At 39.9% G+C, this 13,962-nt stretch overlaps 1 protein-coding gene across 1 annotated transcript in view; it reads left to right on the top strand.

The window, feature by feature from the left end:
* The window catches only part of GRIN2B (glutamate ionotropic receptor NMDA type subunit 2B), a 400,284-nt gene that overhangs the window by 254,562 nt on the left and 131,760 nt on the right, over positions 1-13,962 (top strand). The window contains exon 3 of the mRNA XM_007944474.2: positions 3,560-3,674. Coding sequence (XP_007942665.1) covers positions 3,560-3,674 — 115 coding nt within the window. The remainder of the gene's footprint in view (positions 1-3,559; positions 3,675-13,962) is intronic.

The following is a 13,962-nucleotide window of genomic DNA, read 5'->3' on the forward strand; positions in this document are numbered from 1 at the left end:
AAAAAAAAAAAAAAAGAAAGAAAGTCAGAAGGAGCTAGAGAAGGAATAACTAGAGAAATTGAACTTGCCAATTACAGACCAATTACATTGCCCATGACTGTAGTTTATTTTCTGGAAGTTTAAATTTCCCAAACACCCAACTCAATGCTGTCCCCTTCAAAGAAGTCATCCTGAAAGGCTATTTATTTATGCCATTCATGCTGCTTATTATTAAATCATTTTTGGAACTTCTCTTTTATAATTGCCTTCTGAAATGGACACTTTCTTTTTAAGTATTCTTAATGGTCCTTTAGATAAACTCAGAATTATCAGAGCCATGTCTATTGAAAAAGCAAGTGCTTAATCCAGGTAATTTCTCTCTTTTGTTTAAAATTCATTTCCAAAAAAGAGATGAGACTAAAAAATTTTTTGCATGTCTCATAAACATTCTCTTAAGATGTCCAGAAATAATGTTAAACAATGCAATGTTGTAGTAAGAACATATTTCCCAAGTTCATATGTTGGTGTTTAAATTCTGGTTTGTTAGTTTAAAATACTCCATCTTGTGGTTTTGTACTTACGTACCCTAGTGAGAATTCTATAGGGCTTTTGTTGGAGTGTTGGAATTGTTCTAAACTACAGAAGAACTGACTATTATCTTCAGATCAGGGATGATCTTGAGCAAGCAACATTGAGCTGAGAGATAAGACATTGTACAGAGAGTGGAGAGGATGCTATCTGGAGCATTGAATTGAATGATAAGTTTGGTTTTTGGTTTTTATATATTAATCGATTGGAAGTGTACAGAGACAGCAGTCAAGATGATAAAGGGAGGGAACTAGAAACCATGTCAAATTATGACTAGCTGGTCATATTAACCTATAGAAGAATCAGGATGGTATGATAGAAAAGACATGGGTCTGAGAATGTTGGTTAAAATGTTATTTCTACTCCCAGTAAGCTGCATAAATAATATTGGGCAAATAATTGAATCTCTCTATGCTTCAGTTTCATAATACATCATGTTAAAATTATAGAACTAAATGAGCTAAAGGTTTCTTCAAAGTTTAAACTTGATGTTATAAGTCATCAAGAGCTCTGATGTTAAAGAGACTTAGATTAGGTAATATCTAGGGACAAAACAAGGTTCAAGGAATTTCAGGGGAGCAAATTTCAGCTTTGTGTAAGGAAGAAGTGTGCAATAGTGAGATGAGCTACCTTGGGATGGACAGTGGAATGATAAGTTCCCCATCAGTTTTCAGTGTTCAAGAAGAGCTGACAGGACCAATTGTAGAGAAGAGTAAATCACAGAAAGTGGTGACCTAGTTGATAGGCTGGTCTTATTCAGTCCTAAGATTCTCAGAATCTCTACTGTTTAGGGGGACATCTCTTTGACTGTATTTGTGAAGCTGTGCAAGACCAGGGAATGCCAGGCTTAAAAGATCTAGGCAGCCTAAGACTTGAGAAATACCCATGAGGGTTTGGTTCACACTGCCTGGAAAGATAATAACCAGAATAAACCAAAAACCAAAATCATTTCCATCAAGTCGATTCCAACTCATAATGACCCCCATTGGGTTTCCAGGGCGATAAATTTTTACAGCAGTAAATTGGCCCATCTTTCTTCTGTGGAGAGGATGGTGGGTTTGAACCAACCTTCTGGTTAGCAGTCAAATGCCTTAGGTACTGCACCACCAGAGAATAGCTATACCTCCCCCCCACAAAAAAAAAAAAAAAAAAAAAAAAAACCCATTGACAAAAAAAAAAATCCAACTTGCCATTGAGTCTATTCCAACTCATAGTGACCCCCATTGGGTTTCTGAGGTGGTAAATCTTTACCAAAGTAGATTGCCCAGTCTTCCCCCTGCAGAGTGGCTGGTAGGTTTAAGTTGCCAGCCTTCTGGTTAGCTGTCAGATACCTTTGGCATTGCACCACCAGAGCTCCTTGAGAAAAGCTATGCAATGCAACACAATGCACTGCCTTGGAGTCAGATCCAACTCATAGAGACCCCTCCTTGGGTTTCCAAGGCGGTATCACTATGGAAGTAGATTGCCCAACCTTCCTTCTGAGGAGTGGCTGGTGGGTTTTGTATTAATAATCATAATAGCCAGAAGGATATGCATTCTGATATCCTTTCTATAACCTAAAGGAATCAAATCAGAGTCTTCTAATTTCAATGAATGAGAAGACTTAAAAGAGGGGCCTTTAAACTCCCTCCTGATACATTCTACATAGTCCTTTCAGTGTATTAGAAGCTTGTATTGGCCACATCCTTGAAGCCCTTTAACACTTCCCTCAGCAATTACAAGATATCCCTTTTGCTTCTTAGCAGAGACATATCTCACAAGCAGCCTCAGGCCCAAGACTCCAGAGTAGCATGTCATGTGAACACAGAACTAATCATTATTGATTCCTTGGGCCATTATGGTAAAGGGACATTAATTACCATCAGCACAGTTGCACTAATGCAGTTTCAATGAGCACACTGTTGGGAATTCCCAATGAGGAACTGTTTATCATATACAGCAGCCAGCAGGGGAATGGGATGTGATGGGGTGCAGGTGTCTAGTAGGAAGACAATTGCATTGGTATGAGTTTAGTTACCTCCAGGGTTTCTATTAATTTATGTGCATGTCTTCAAAGCCTTAGGCAAAATACCTGTCCCCCCTTCCTCTCCATCCCTTACATTTTCTGCTTACTCTATACATTGCAATAACCCTGATTTCAGATACATCCCTGCACCCCTGTGGAGCCAGGACTCTGCCTATTGGCTCATCTTGTAACTCTTAGAAGTATCAGCTGGCCAGACTTTGATGAGAATTAAGTAGCATGTGCACATCACTAGGAAGATACTCTAAGCTGCAGTAACCTTTGTTAGCAAAAAGTTGTCTTGATACACTCCTACTTTCTTCTCTTGTCTTTACCACCTCCACCCTTTAATCCACCTCTTTTTTTGAATGATAATTGTTAACACTTAATGAGAGTTTAAGGAGCTGTGGTAGTGTAGTGCCTATGACATTTGACTGCTAATCAGAAGGTTGGCAGTTCAAACCCACCAGCTGCTCTGAGGAAGGACGATGGGGCAATCTACTTCTGTAAAGATTTTACCACCTCAGAAACCCAGAAAGGGTCACTATGAGTCAGAAACGACTCAGTGGCAGTGGGTTTGGTTTTCTTGGTTTGGAATGAGGGTTTATGATATACCAGACCTTATGGTAAATGTTTAGCATAATTATCTCATTTAGCTTTATAAACCCTTATTTTGTAAAAATTTCATACTCTACTTTTTGCAGATGGAGAAAAGAACTAAGGTTCAAAATCTAAGCCATAGCTATAGACTGAATTCAACCCAAAGCTTCATATTAAAGTGTTTTATTATTTTTCATATTATTCATATTATTTGAAAACTTGGTTGACTTTGTTATATTATTATATTATAAATAGGAGTTTGAGGGATACCACATTGGTAATGATGTCTGTATATCTGTCTATTGTCCCTATTTAACTATCTACTTAACCATTTTGGTCTTGATATATCATCTTCAAACTTTTAATCTTCCTTTTGTTTTATCTTTACAGATATCTGATTAATGTCACTTTTGAAGGGAGGAATCTGTCCTTCAGTGAAGATGGCTACCAGATGCATCCAAAACTGGTGATAATCCTTCTGAACAAGGAGAGGAAGTGGGAGAGGGTAGGACATGTCTTTGACAATTCTCTAGCAAAGTGGAGGGGTAGGGGTGTAAAATTTTGCAACACATTAAAGGGAAATAATCTCTTGGTTCTGGTCTCTAGAGCTGGAATACAAAAGATGAATACTTTGAGAACATAAGATGAGCCATTTCTCAAACTTGTGTCTTCATTTTCTAGCTACTTTGGTGGTTTTCTTTATGTGTATTACCACTTATGGTTAGCTATATTTATGCCTGAATCATGACTTTATTTTAATGAAAGAGTATTCATATACAATATAAAATATTTTTGTGAAGAAACCAAATAGGAGGTATACTTCAGAAGTGGTTTTAAGCAGTATAGTGGGGAGGCCTAATGGAGCCTATTTTATAGCAGGCAGGTTTGCATTTATGGTCTTTGTACAGTCACAATGTGAGGTCTTGTTCAGGCTCTCTCCCTCTACATTATCTGAAATTCCACCATTAGGAATTAATTTCTGTGAGTACCAGATTGCCTATGCTCAATTTCAAACTCTTCCCACTGACTTAGGGCTTACCTAGAACCTCTAAATCTCCCAACTGCTCTCTTTCTCAGTTTCCTCATCTATAAACTGAGGATAGTGGTGACCAGGATTAAATAAATTAATATATGCAAAGAACTTAGAAAGATACTTAGCACATTGTAAACACTCAGTAAGTGTTGACTTCTGTTATTATTCTAGATTCCTAGTTAAATACAAATATTCCTGCAAGTAATGTCTTTACTGCTGTATCTCCAAATGCGTTTTGAGGAACACTTGTGCCTTGGGATGCTTTACTGAAAAAAAAAAAAAAAAAAAGGTTCTGTAGATATGTAAGATTGGAAGATGCCACCTATTCCTCCTTCCTCTTGCACATTCTCAGAGCATCCTAGCATTTGGAAGTTCTGAGATATCTTATAGCAAAGAAACATCTTTAATTTTGTGCCAGCTGATATTTCTTAAAATTATTTTATCACAAGACCCCTTTGTTCATGAAATTCATATGCTGTGAAAACACCTTAGGAAAGATTGATTTAAGACAGTGTTTGCAGACTCCATGGGCCAATTGGCTGAGAACAGGCTGCAAGATGTCAGCACAGTTCTGACTAGAATAGAAACCAAGCTATGTATTTCCAGAGGGAATAACCAGGAAAAGAGGCCACAGGTAGGCTTCCTGAAATTCACAGTTTCTTCAAAGAGAGCCCAGAACAGCTAGTTATAAGAACGCTCACCTCTTAATTTAGGTGTGTATAGCCAGGTAGTAGAATCCAGGACTTTATCCTTCAAATAGAAAAACCTTGGTCTGTCGTGTACTTCCTTTTAGTAAGGCACAGTTATAAGGCTTAAATTATGCCTGAAGTTTTTGATTAAAGTTGCCCTCCCCCCCACTGAGTTATCATTTGTTCAGAAACAGTTGTTCCCGGGCTCCTGCTCGCCATCCCAATCAAGCTATTTTTTTACTTCTGCTGTAGAGATATCACTTAAGAAGTGTTCTGGGACCCTCAAGTGTAATAGGCGCTTCTGTGTATCTTCAGAAGAGGAGTTATTAATAACTGAACCTTCATATGTGGATGTCCAGCCAGGGTAGGTTTCATGCAGTAGAATCAGGATTACTGTTCGAGTAGGAGGCATTTCACAGCTTCCTTTCTTAAAGAAATATCACAGTCAGTGCTCCCGATTTCTCTTTGTCTGGCTCTGAAGTCTAAGACCCACACCCCTTTCTAGAGGCTTCCCCTGGGGATTGGATCCCTTCATGCCTTATCAAATCTACCTTTACTCTAACAATTGAATTTATTCCTCCCTTTTTATATGACCCAAGAACCATGTAGTCATTTTTAAAGGGGCATCCCTGTCCCTGTCCCTGCCTTTATCCATTCAGATCACTCCAAAGGCTGCCACTGGAATGACCAGCAACTCTGATTATGCTCTTTCTCTCTCCCAAGCCTTCTCAAGGGTTCTGTGGTTTATGGATTGGGCCCAAACTTCATTCTTGCATTCAAGGCTCTGATGTACATTCCCAGGCTCACCCTCCTACTTTGCCATCTCACCTTCAAGCTTCACTGGGCTCCTCTCTGTTCTGAGATTTTGTACGCCCTGCCCCCTGAACAGCGTGTCATGATGTTTCCTTTTCCTGAAATGAATTTTCCAATGATACAAATCATAACCAGCATTTGAAACATAATTAAAATGTTACTGCCTCCTTCCATGATCTTTAACCTAGATTTGATTTCTCACTCCCTTGTTCCCCATAGCTTTTATCCATACCTCTGTTGTACGCTCATCACATCCACCTTGTGTAAGAGTTGTGTGTGCATACTTCCAGAAGGCAGAGGCTGTGTCTTTATTTTGCTGTGTCCTCACAGCACCTGGGAAAGTGTAATGCACAGAACAGTTCAATAAAAATTTGTCAAATGAATGAGAATCATTACGTAATAAAAGGCTCTAAAGTCTTTCATGAAGAATCCAAGTTTATACTATTGCATTTGATACAATAGCTTATTTTGGAGGGGGATAAGGTTTTTATATGTTATACTTCAAAAGTACTAAGGGAACTTTCTTTTAAAAGAAATTCTGTGGTTAATCATTTTGTAAAGTATTTTTGTAGGGGTTGAGATCATTGAATAGGACATTTCATATTGACTTGGTTAAATTAGGGAACATTTCTGAAAAGAGATCTTTATTGTTGAGTTTACAGAGCCATGTAACTCTCAAACTTGGGAGCCTTTGTTAGGGCTTGCTTGTTTGCAGGGAGGGGTGGCAGGGACCAAACACAGCTCTAGGACATATTGGGGCATGGTGAAAATGCACCATGGATAGTTTCACCTTGTGTTCCATTGTTATCCTTGACCCCAGAACCCTCTGCATTCTCCAGATTCTCAATACCACTCAAGAAGGTTCCCTGTGGTCACACGTCTGTGGACTCATGAGGGACAGGTATGAGGGTAGAGATTATACAATAAGGAGTTTGACAGTGGAAAGATAAACAGGGAAGGAATCTGGATTTGTGGAGAAACATGGGTTGAGAGGACTCTCAGCTTCTAATCATGCTATGTGACCTGTCATTTTCACTCTTCTTGATCTTTCTTTCATCTCTAAAATGATGGCATGAGACTAAGAAGATTTCTAAGGTTCTTTCCAGCTCTAACTTCTGGGATTACAGTTTCACATTGTAAGTATTCATGAGATTGGGATGAGAGTTGTAGCCTACAAAAGGAATCTGTGTTTCTTTTTAAGGATAGTAGTTGCTAGAGCATATTTGCCATTCTTCTCGTTGAGATAAACATCATCTCCCCAGAAAGGCCTTCTCCGATAACCCTAGCTAAAGTAGTTAGTTACCCAGTCACTCTATCACAATAGTTACTTTTCATTTTCATCATGATACTTCTGTTATCTGATGTTTTGCTTATTGGCTTGTTTGTTTCTTGCCATCTCTTCATGCCAAGATGGGTGCTTCATAGGAGCTACAGCCTTGTCTGTGTTGTTCACTTCTGTAATCCTAGCACTTAAGAAGTTTGCCTGGCTCATCCTGAACACTCAAAAGAGAATTGTTAAATACATGGAGGACCTGTATGCTTGGGAGAGTTAGAATATTGTCCAGCCATTCTGTTTCTACCCTGAAAATCTGTACTTTAGACAGAGTGGTTGGCTGAGGAGAGCAGGAGAACAGGTGCTTTTCCCATCTTTGAAGTGACCATCCAAGTGCCAGTGAAGGACTCAGGGGATATCTTCACTGCAGCTGCATATCTAGCAGAGGTATCTGTGTAAACAGTTTTTAACAAGGAGCCTCAGGTTGAGGAAGATTTATTAAGTTGTTGTTATGAAGCATGTGTGGGCTTTTCAAAATAGCCCTTCAGGTTTTTAAAAAGTAGTCTCAACACTCCAAAGCCAAACCAAACTCACTGCCATCGAGTCAAATCCTACTCATAGCAACCCTTCCTTGGGCTTCCGAGGCAGTATCTCTATGGAAGTAGATAGCCTGGTCTTCCTTCTGAGGAGTGGCTAATGAGTTTGAACCACCATCCTTCTAGTTAGCAGTCAGATGTCTTAGGCACAATGCCACCAGAGCTCCCTACAGTCTTACAAATTTGATTCCTTCAGAAAGATTTGAAGTCAAGACAACATCGTCTATGGGACTGAGCACGGTTTTGGGAATCAGAAAGGACTGAATTCAATTTCCCACATTGTCATTTATCAACTATAAACTTTCACAAGTGACTGATGTTATCTGAGTGTATTTCCCTTTTATTAAATGGGGTTTCACATGTAAAGATTGAGATTTTATAATAAAACAAAGTTAATGTCAATAACCTGAAATATGTCAGTATTCAGCAAATGTCAATTGGTAGTCCCCACCTTTTTTTGTAATTGTTTAAGGTAATATTTGCATATGGTATAAAGTCAAATGATATGAGACAGTAACCAGTGAGAAGTATCTCTCCTTCTCATCCATGAGCTCTTGTCCCCTGGGGCCCCTCGCCAGACCAATCATTGTTACCAGTTTCTACATATTCCTCTGAAAATACTCCAAGCATGTACCAACAAAATTTGTATATTTCTCTAACCTCCTTTTTTAAAAAACCAAGTATCTGCTCTTGTGAACTTTTCATGGGAAACTACGTAAGTAACCAGGAGTCCTTGGATAGTGCAAATGGTTAATGCACTCAGCTGCTAACTGAGCTGCTAACCGAAAGGTTGGAGGTTTGAGTCCACACAGAGGGCACTCAGAAGAGAGACCTCCTCATCTACTTCTAAAAAAATAACTGTTGAAAATCCTGTGGAGCTCAGTTTTACTCTGACACACATGAGGTCTCCATGATTTGGAATCAGCTTGATGCCAACTGGTATGTAAGTAATCACTAACAGGCATATGAGTGGCATAGTGCCTAAGGCATTTGACTGCTAACCAGAAGGTTGGTGGTTCAAACCCACCCAACCACTCTGAGGAAGGAAGACTAGGCAATCTACTTCCATAAAGATTTACTACCTTAGAAACCCAAAGGGGGTTCCTATGAGTCAGAATCGACTCAATAGCAATGAGTTTGGTTTGGTAAGTAGGCATGCGAGTCTAAAATAACCAAGAGACTTCTAGCCAGAATTATATTCAAGAAAGCCATGGAAATCTCTGCAGTACTAGGAATGTGAAGGACATTTAAAAACAGATACACATGTGCACACACACAATGCATGCATGACATGGTGAGTTAGTAGGGATCAGAAATGGTGAAAAAATAATTATGCAGAATAGGTTCATTTGTAAGATTGTCTAAGTAGGGGACAGCTGCATAAAATTGCATTAAAAACAATCAGGCACAGAGAAGCAACTCCAACAAGGATTCAGGCTTCTCAGTCTTTATCAGAGCCTCTCATGATTTGCTTCATTGCCACTGCTCTCTGCTTCCATTTAATCGTTCCTAAAATGGGGATAATAAAAATGAAATGCAGTGGGGGTGTGTTCTGAGTAATGACTTCAAGAAATGATGATAGTGCGTTTTCAGGCTGTAAGATGTAAACAGAACTTAAAGGGACTGTCTGGGTCAGAATTAATTAAAGGAACATATGTATGATTTGCATCTCCACTTATCTTTTACCCAAAGAGACAAGAGAAGTGTGTTTTATAAACCCACTCCCTATTCCCTGCCTCCATTTGCCAGAACAATCTCCTTCTTTGTGTGGATTAAAACATTCTCAGTTGACTGGGGTCAACCCTTGAGCTTGTGAACCCCCCCGTTATCTCTGGCATGTTAGCATGGCTGTACTGAGATGTTGCAGCTACATCCCCCAGTGAATGAAGTGCTAGAAATAAAAGTGCTGGCACACAGTGCTGGGCCCGTAATAGTATTTAGGAATTAATGGATGCATCAGTGGGAGAAATCAAGGGTAACCAAACTGGTAGAAGGAAGGCTCCCAAGAGCATCAGCAACAACATAATAAAACAGGTGACACTAACAGTATCTAAAGCCTAAGATGAATGAACCACATTAAGGGATGCTATCTGCTTCTGGTAATCTTGTGTCCAAGAGATGACTCAGCAGCGCTAACTCCAGAGTGTGGATGCTGTGGTACTGCCACCTAACTGTAGTGATCATATTTCAGAGTGATCATATTTGGAGATGATACAATAGAAGTCAATTGCCACTGTGGCAGATATCCCTTGAACACTGTTGATTGATAAAGTAAAACAGCCTCCCCACCCCCCACATGTGCAAGAACACTCACACACAGGCTTATTCACGTACAAATGGTAGACTATTCATTTGGTTTCCTGTTATACCTCAGTGCCCAGCACAGTATGAGGTAATACTGAGTGGGTTCTCAGTAAATCTTTGGTGACTGCCTATACACACCTGTACCAACTGCTTCACCCTCCAGCCTCAGAGGAGACATCAGGGAATACCGATACTCTATGTAGACTCTACAGAGGGTATCTAAGAAGGTGAAACAGAAGCTCCTCATGTTAGGGGATGTTTGTTCTGGATCTCCTGATGCCATCATTTGACAACCTGCTATTTTTACTGACTTTGAACTGACTACTAATATGCACACTTGGATTAATGGATTAGGGAAAAAGATCCATGGAGAAAGGCTGTGGGAATTGGGGTCATTAAGGGGAAGAAGAAAAGACAGTATGGTGATGACTTACTCTCTTTAAGTCTATGAAGAATTCTTGTACCAAAGATGGAGATCAGCTGTTCACTTTCTCCTCTGAGACAGAACCAGGGAAAGTGGGCTTAAGATCAAGCAGAGAGGATTTATGTTAGCTATAGGGAGAATTTCTTAATAGAGAGAAATGTTGAGTACTAGAACTGTTAACAGCACTAGGGAATGATTTTGGAAGTCCTAAAAACTGGATATGTACAGTTCTGCCCAAACACCAATGCATGAACTTCATTTATCCACATCTTCCTTCTTCCTTCCATCCATTCACCTATCTATCCATCCATCCATTCCACACATAATTACTGAGCACCCACAATAAGCCAAATATTGCTCCCACCAAGTTTGTATCTTCGATTTCCTAGTGGCTAAAATGAAAAAACAAAATACAAGAGGAAAGGTGGTATTGTGACACTTGAAATTTCCAAGTTGATTTTTAATATGATCTAATAGTTTTTAAGGAGCTCTGGTAGCAGAGTGCCTAAGGCACTTGACGGCTAACCGGAAGGCTGGCAGTTCAAACCCACCAGCCACTCCTTGGAAGGAAGGTTGGGCAATCCTACTTCCATAGTGATACTGCCTCGGAAACCCAAGGAGGGGTCGCTATGAGTCGGGGCCGACTCGACGGCATATAACAACAACAATAGTTTTTATTATTTGAGATGATCTAATAGTTGAGTTGCTTGATAAATAAAGACTCTGTTAATATATATTTTATTTATTATAATGGCTTCCAGATAGGGCTCCCAGGTGACGTATTTTGGGATGTCTTTTTGAGTTATGCTAATGTTAGACCCTCAAATCCAAGTGGTCTCTTCTCCTTTTCCCTCAACTCCAAGAACCCATTCCCAGTCTGTTTGCCTACATCCTTGTCTAGGGTTCCAGATACAGCCCACTTGGGGCAGCCCCAGAGGAAGAAGCCTCTTGCTAACCCTCAAAGTCTGAACACCCTGTGAGATTCAATGCACAGCGTTAAGTTGCTGTCCTCATGTTCATTTGTGAAATGATTCAAAGAGAAGAGCAGGATTCAGAGAGGGAATGGACTTCAGAAATATCATTTGGTAAAGACTGCTTGTCGTCAGGTGCTTGTCATCAGCTACTGAATGTAAAGGATAAAAGAGCAGGATAACCTTGATTGGCCTTTATTTTGAGATCTATTGATGCTGATGGGGGGAAAAAGCCAAACTCAACTCAGAGACTAAGGTGCTAGCTTAACCTTGACTTAAGGAAACACAGTAAAGAGAAAAGTGGCCCCAATGCCAAAAGATAGCTTTCATCCATCTTGTTAAATTTAACTGAGAGTTTTAACTGAGATATTATATTATATTAAATTTAACTGAGATAACATGGCTGTTGTCTGTGGTTGGTCTCTGAGTCTCCTGAACTATTTTTCTAATTTCTAGGTTGTAATGTTTTGCCGGGAGTGGTACTGAAAATAATGGCTATGGAGATTATAAGATTCTTGTCTTTATATCCAGGTTGAATATAATATGTTGAATATAATATTTGTGCTCTTCTGATTTTATTTTTTGACATTTATTAAAGATATTTGGGAGTAAGGGTTTTTTTTGTTGTTAGGTGCTGTCGAGTTGGCTCTGACTCATAGTGTCCCTGTGTACAACAGAACAAAACACTGCCTGGTCGTGTGCCATCCTCACAATCCTTGCTATACATGAGCCCATCATTGCAGCCACTGTATCAGTCCATCTCATTGAGGGTCTTCACCTTTTTTTGCCGACCCTCCACTTAACCAAGCATGATATCCTTCTCCAGGGAATGTCCCTTCTGACAACATGACCAAAGTAGATGAGATGAAGTCTGGCCATTCTTGCTTCCAAGGAGCATTCTGGCTGCACTTCTTCCAGGATAAATTTGTTCATTCTTCTGGTCGTCCCCAGTATTTTCAATATTCTTTGACAACACCACAACTCAGAAGCATCAACTCTCCTTCAATCTTACTTATTTATTGTCCAGCTCTCACATGCATATGAGGTGATTGAAACTACCATGGCTTGGGTTAGGCACATGTCTAATGCTTAGTCTTCAAAGAGATATCTTCAATCTTCAGCACTTTGAAAAGTTCTTTTGAAGCAGATTTTCCCAGTGCAATACATTTGACTTCTTGACTGCTGCTTCCATTGATGTTGATTGTGGAACCAGGTAATATGAAATCTTTGACAACTTCAATCTTTTCTCTATTTATCATTATGTTGCTTATTGGTTCATTTGTGAGGATCCTCATTTTCTTTATGTTGAGGGGTAATCCATACTGCAGGCTCTAGTCTTTAATCTTCATCAGTAAGTGCTTCAAGTCATCTTCACTTTTAGCAAGCATGTGATGTCTGCATATCACAGGTTGTTAATGAGTCTTCCTCCAGTCCTGATGCCGTATTCTTCTTCATACAGTCCAGCTTCTGGATTATTTGCTCAACATACAGATTGAGTAAATATGGTAAAACAATACAATGCTGATGCACACCCTTCCTGATTTTAAACTATGCAATATCCCCTAGTTTTGTTTGAACAACAGCCTCCTGGTCTATGTACAGTGGTGAGGGTAGGAGAGGAAAATAAAGTTTACCCATATCCACACCTACAGAAGAACTGACAATTACTACTTGTATTTCTCATTGATGCTTTTTTTTTCTGTGTATGTTGTATATGTGTATATTATAACACAGTAGAATTTAATACAATAGAATTGAGAACATAATGTATGAATAGTTTCCAGCCTACTTAATATCTTAATATCTTAATATCTTAATATCTTAAGACGATATTATGGATATGTTCCTATTTTATTAAATGTTCAAAAGCATGAACCTTAATGACTACCTAATTTGGAGTCCTTGGGGGTGGAAGAGGCACTATGGTGGTGTAGTGCCTAAGGCACTTGACTGCTAACCAGAAGGCTGACAGTTCAAACCCACCAGCCACTCCTCGGAAGGAAGGTTGGGAAATCTACTCCCATAGTTATACTGCCTCAGAAACCCAAGGAGGGGTCACTATGAGTCAGATCCAACTCGATGGCAGTGAGTTTTTTTTGGGGGGGGGGCAGAATTGGTTGAATACTCAACAACTAGCTGAAGGGTAGCCATTTGAACCCACTCGGAGGTGCCTTGGAAGACAGGCCTGGTGATCTGCTTCTGAAAGCTCACATCCCTCTAAATCCTATAGAGCAGTTTTACTCCACAGAGTACTCTTGAGTCAGAATCAACTTGACAGCAACTAACAACAACAACAGTGTTCCATTATAAGGATGTACTGTACTTCTTTAAACTGGTTCTTTATGGTTAGATATCTGAGGAGTGGCTGGTGGTTTTGAACTGCCAGCCTTCTGGTTAGCTGTCAAATGCATTACGCACTACACCACCAGAACTCCCTAGACATCCATGTTGTTGTTGTTGTTAGGTGCTATCGAGTCGTTTCCAACTCATAGCGACCCCATGCACAGCAGAACGAAACATGGCCCGATCCCGGGCCAGCTCCACGATCCCTGCTATACTTGAGCCCATCATCGCAGCCACCATGTCAATCCATCTTGTTGAAGGCCTCCCCCTCTTTCGTCGACCCTCCACCCTACCAAGCATGACATCCTTCTCCAAGGAACGGTCCCTTCTGACAACATGACCAAAAT

This window comes from Orycteropus afer, unplaced genomic scaffold, assembly GCF_000298275.1.
Source record: "Orycteropus afer afer isolate SDZICR_OR568_19922 unplaced genomic scaffold, OryAfe1.0 scaffold00126, whole genome shotgun sequence".
In the NCBI taxonomy this organism is placed as follows: Eukaryota; Metazoa; Chordata; class Mammalia; order Tubulidentata; family Orycteropodidae; genus Orycteropus; species Orycteropus afer.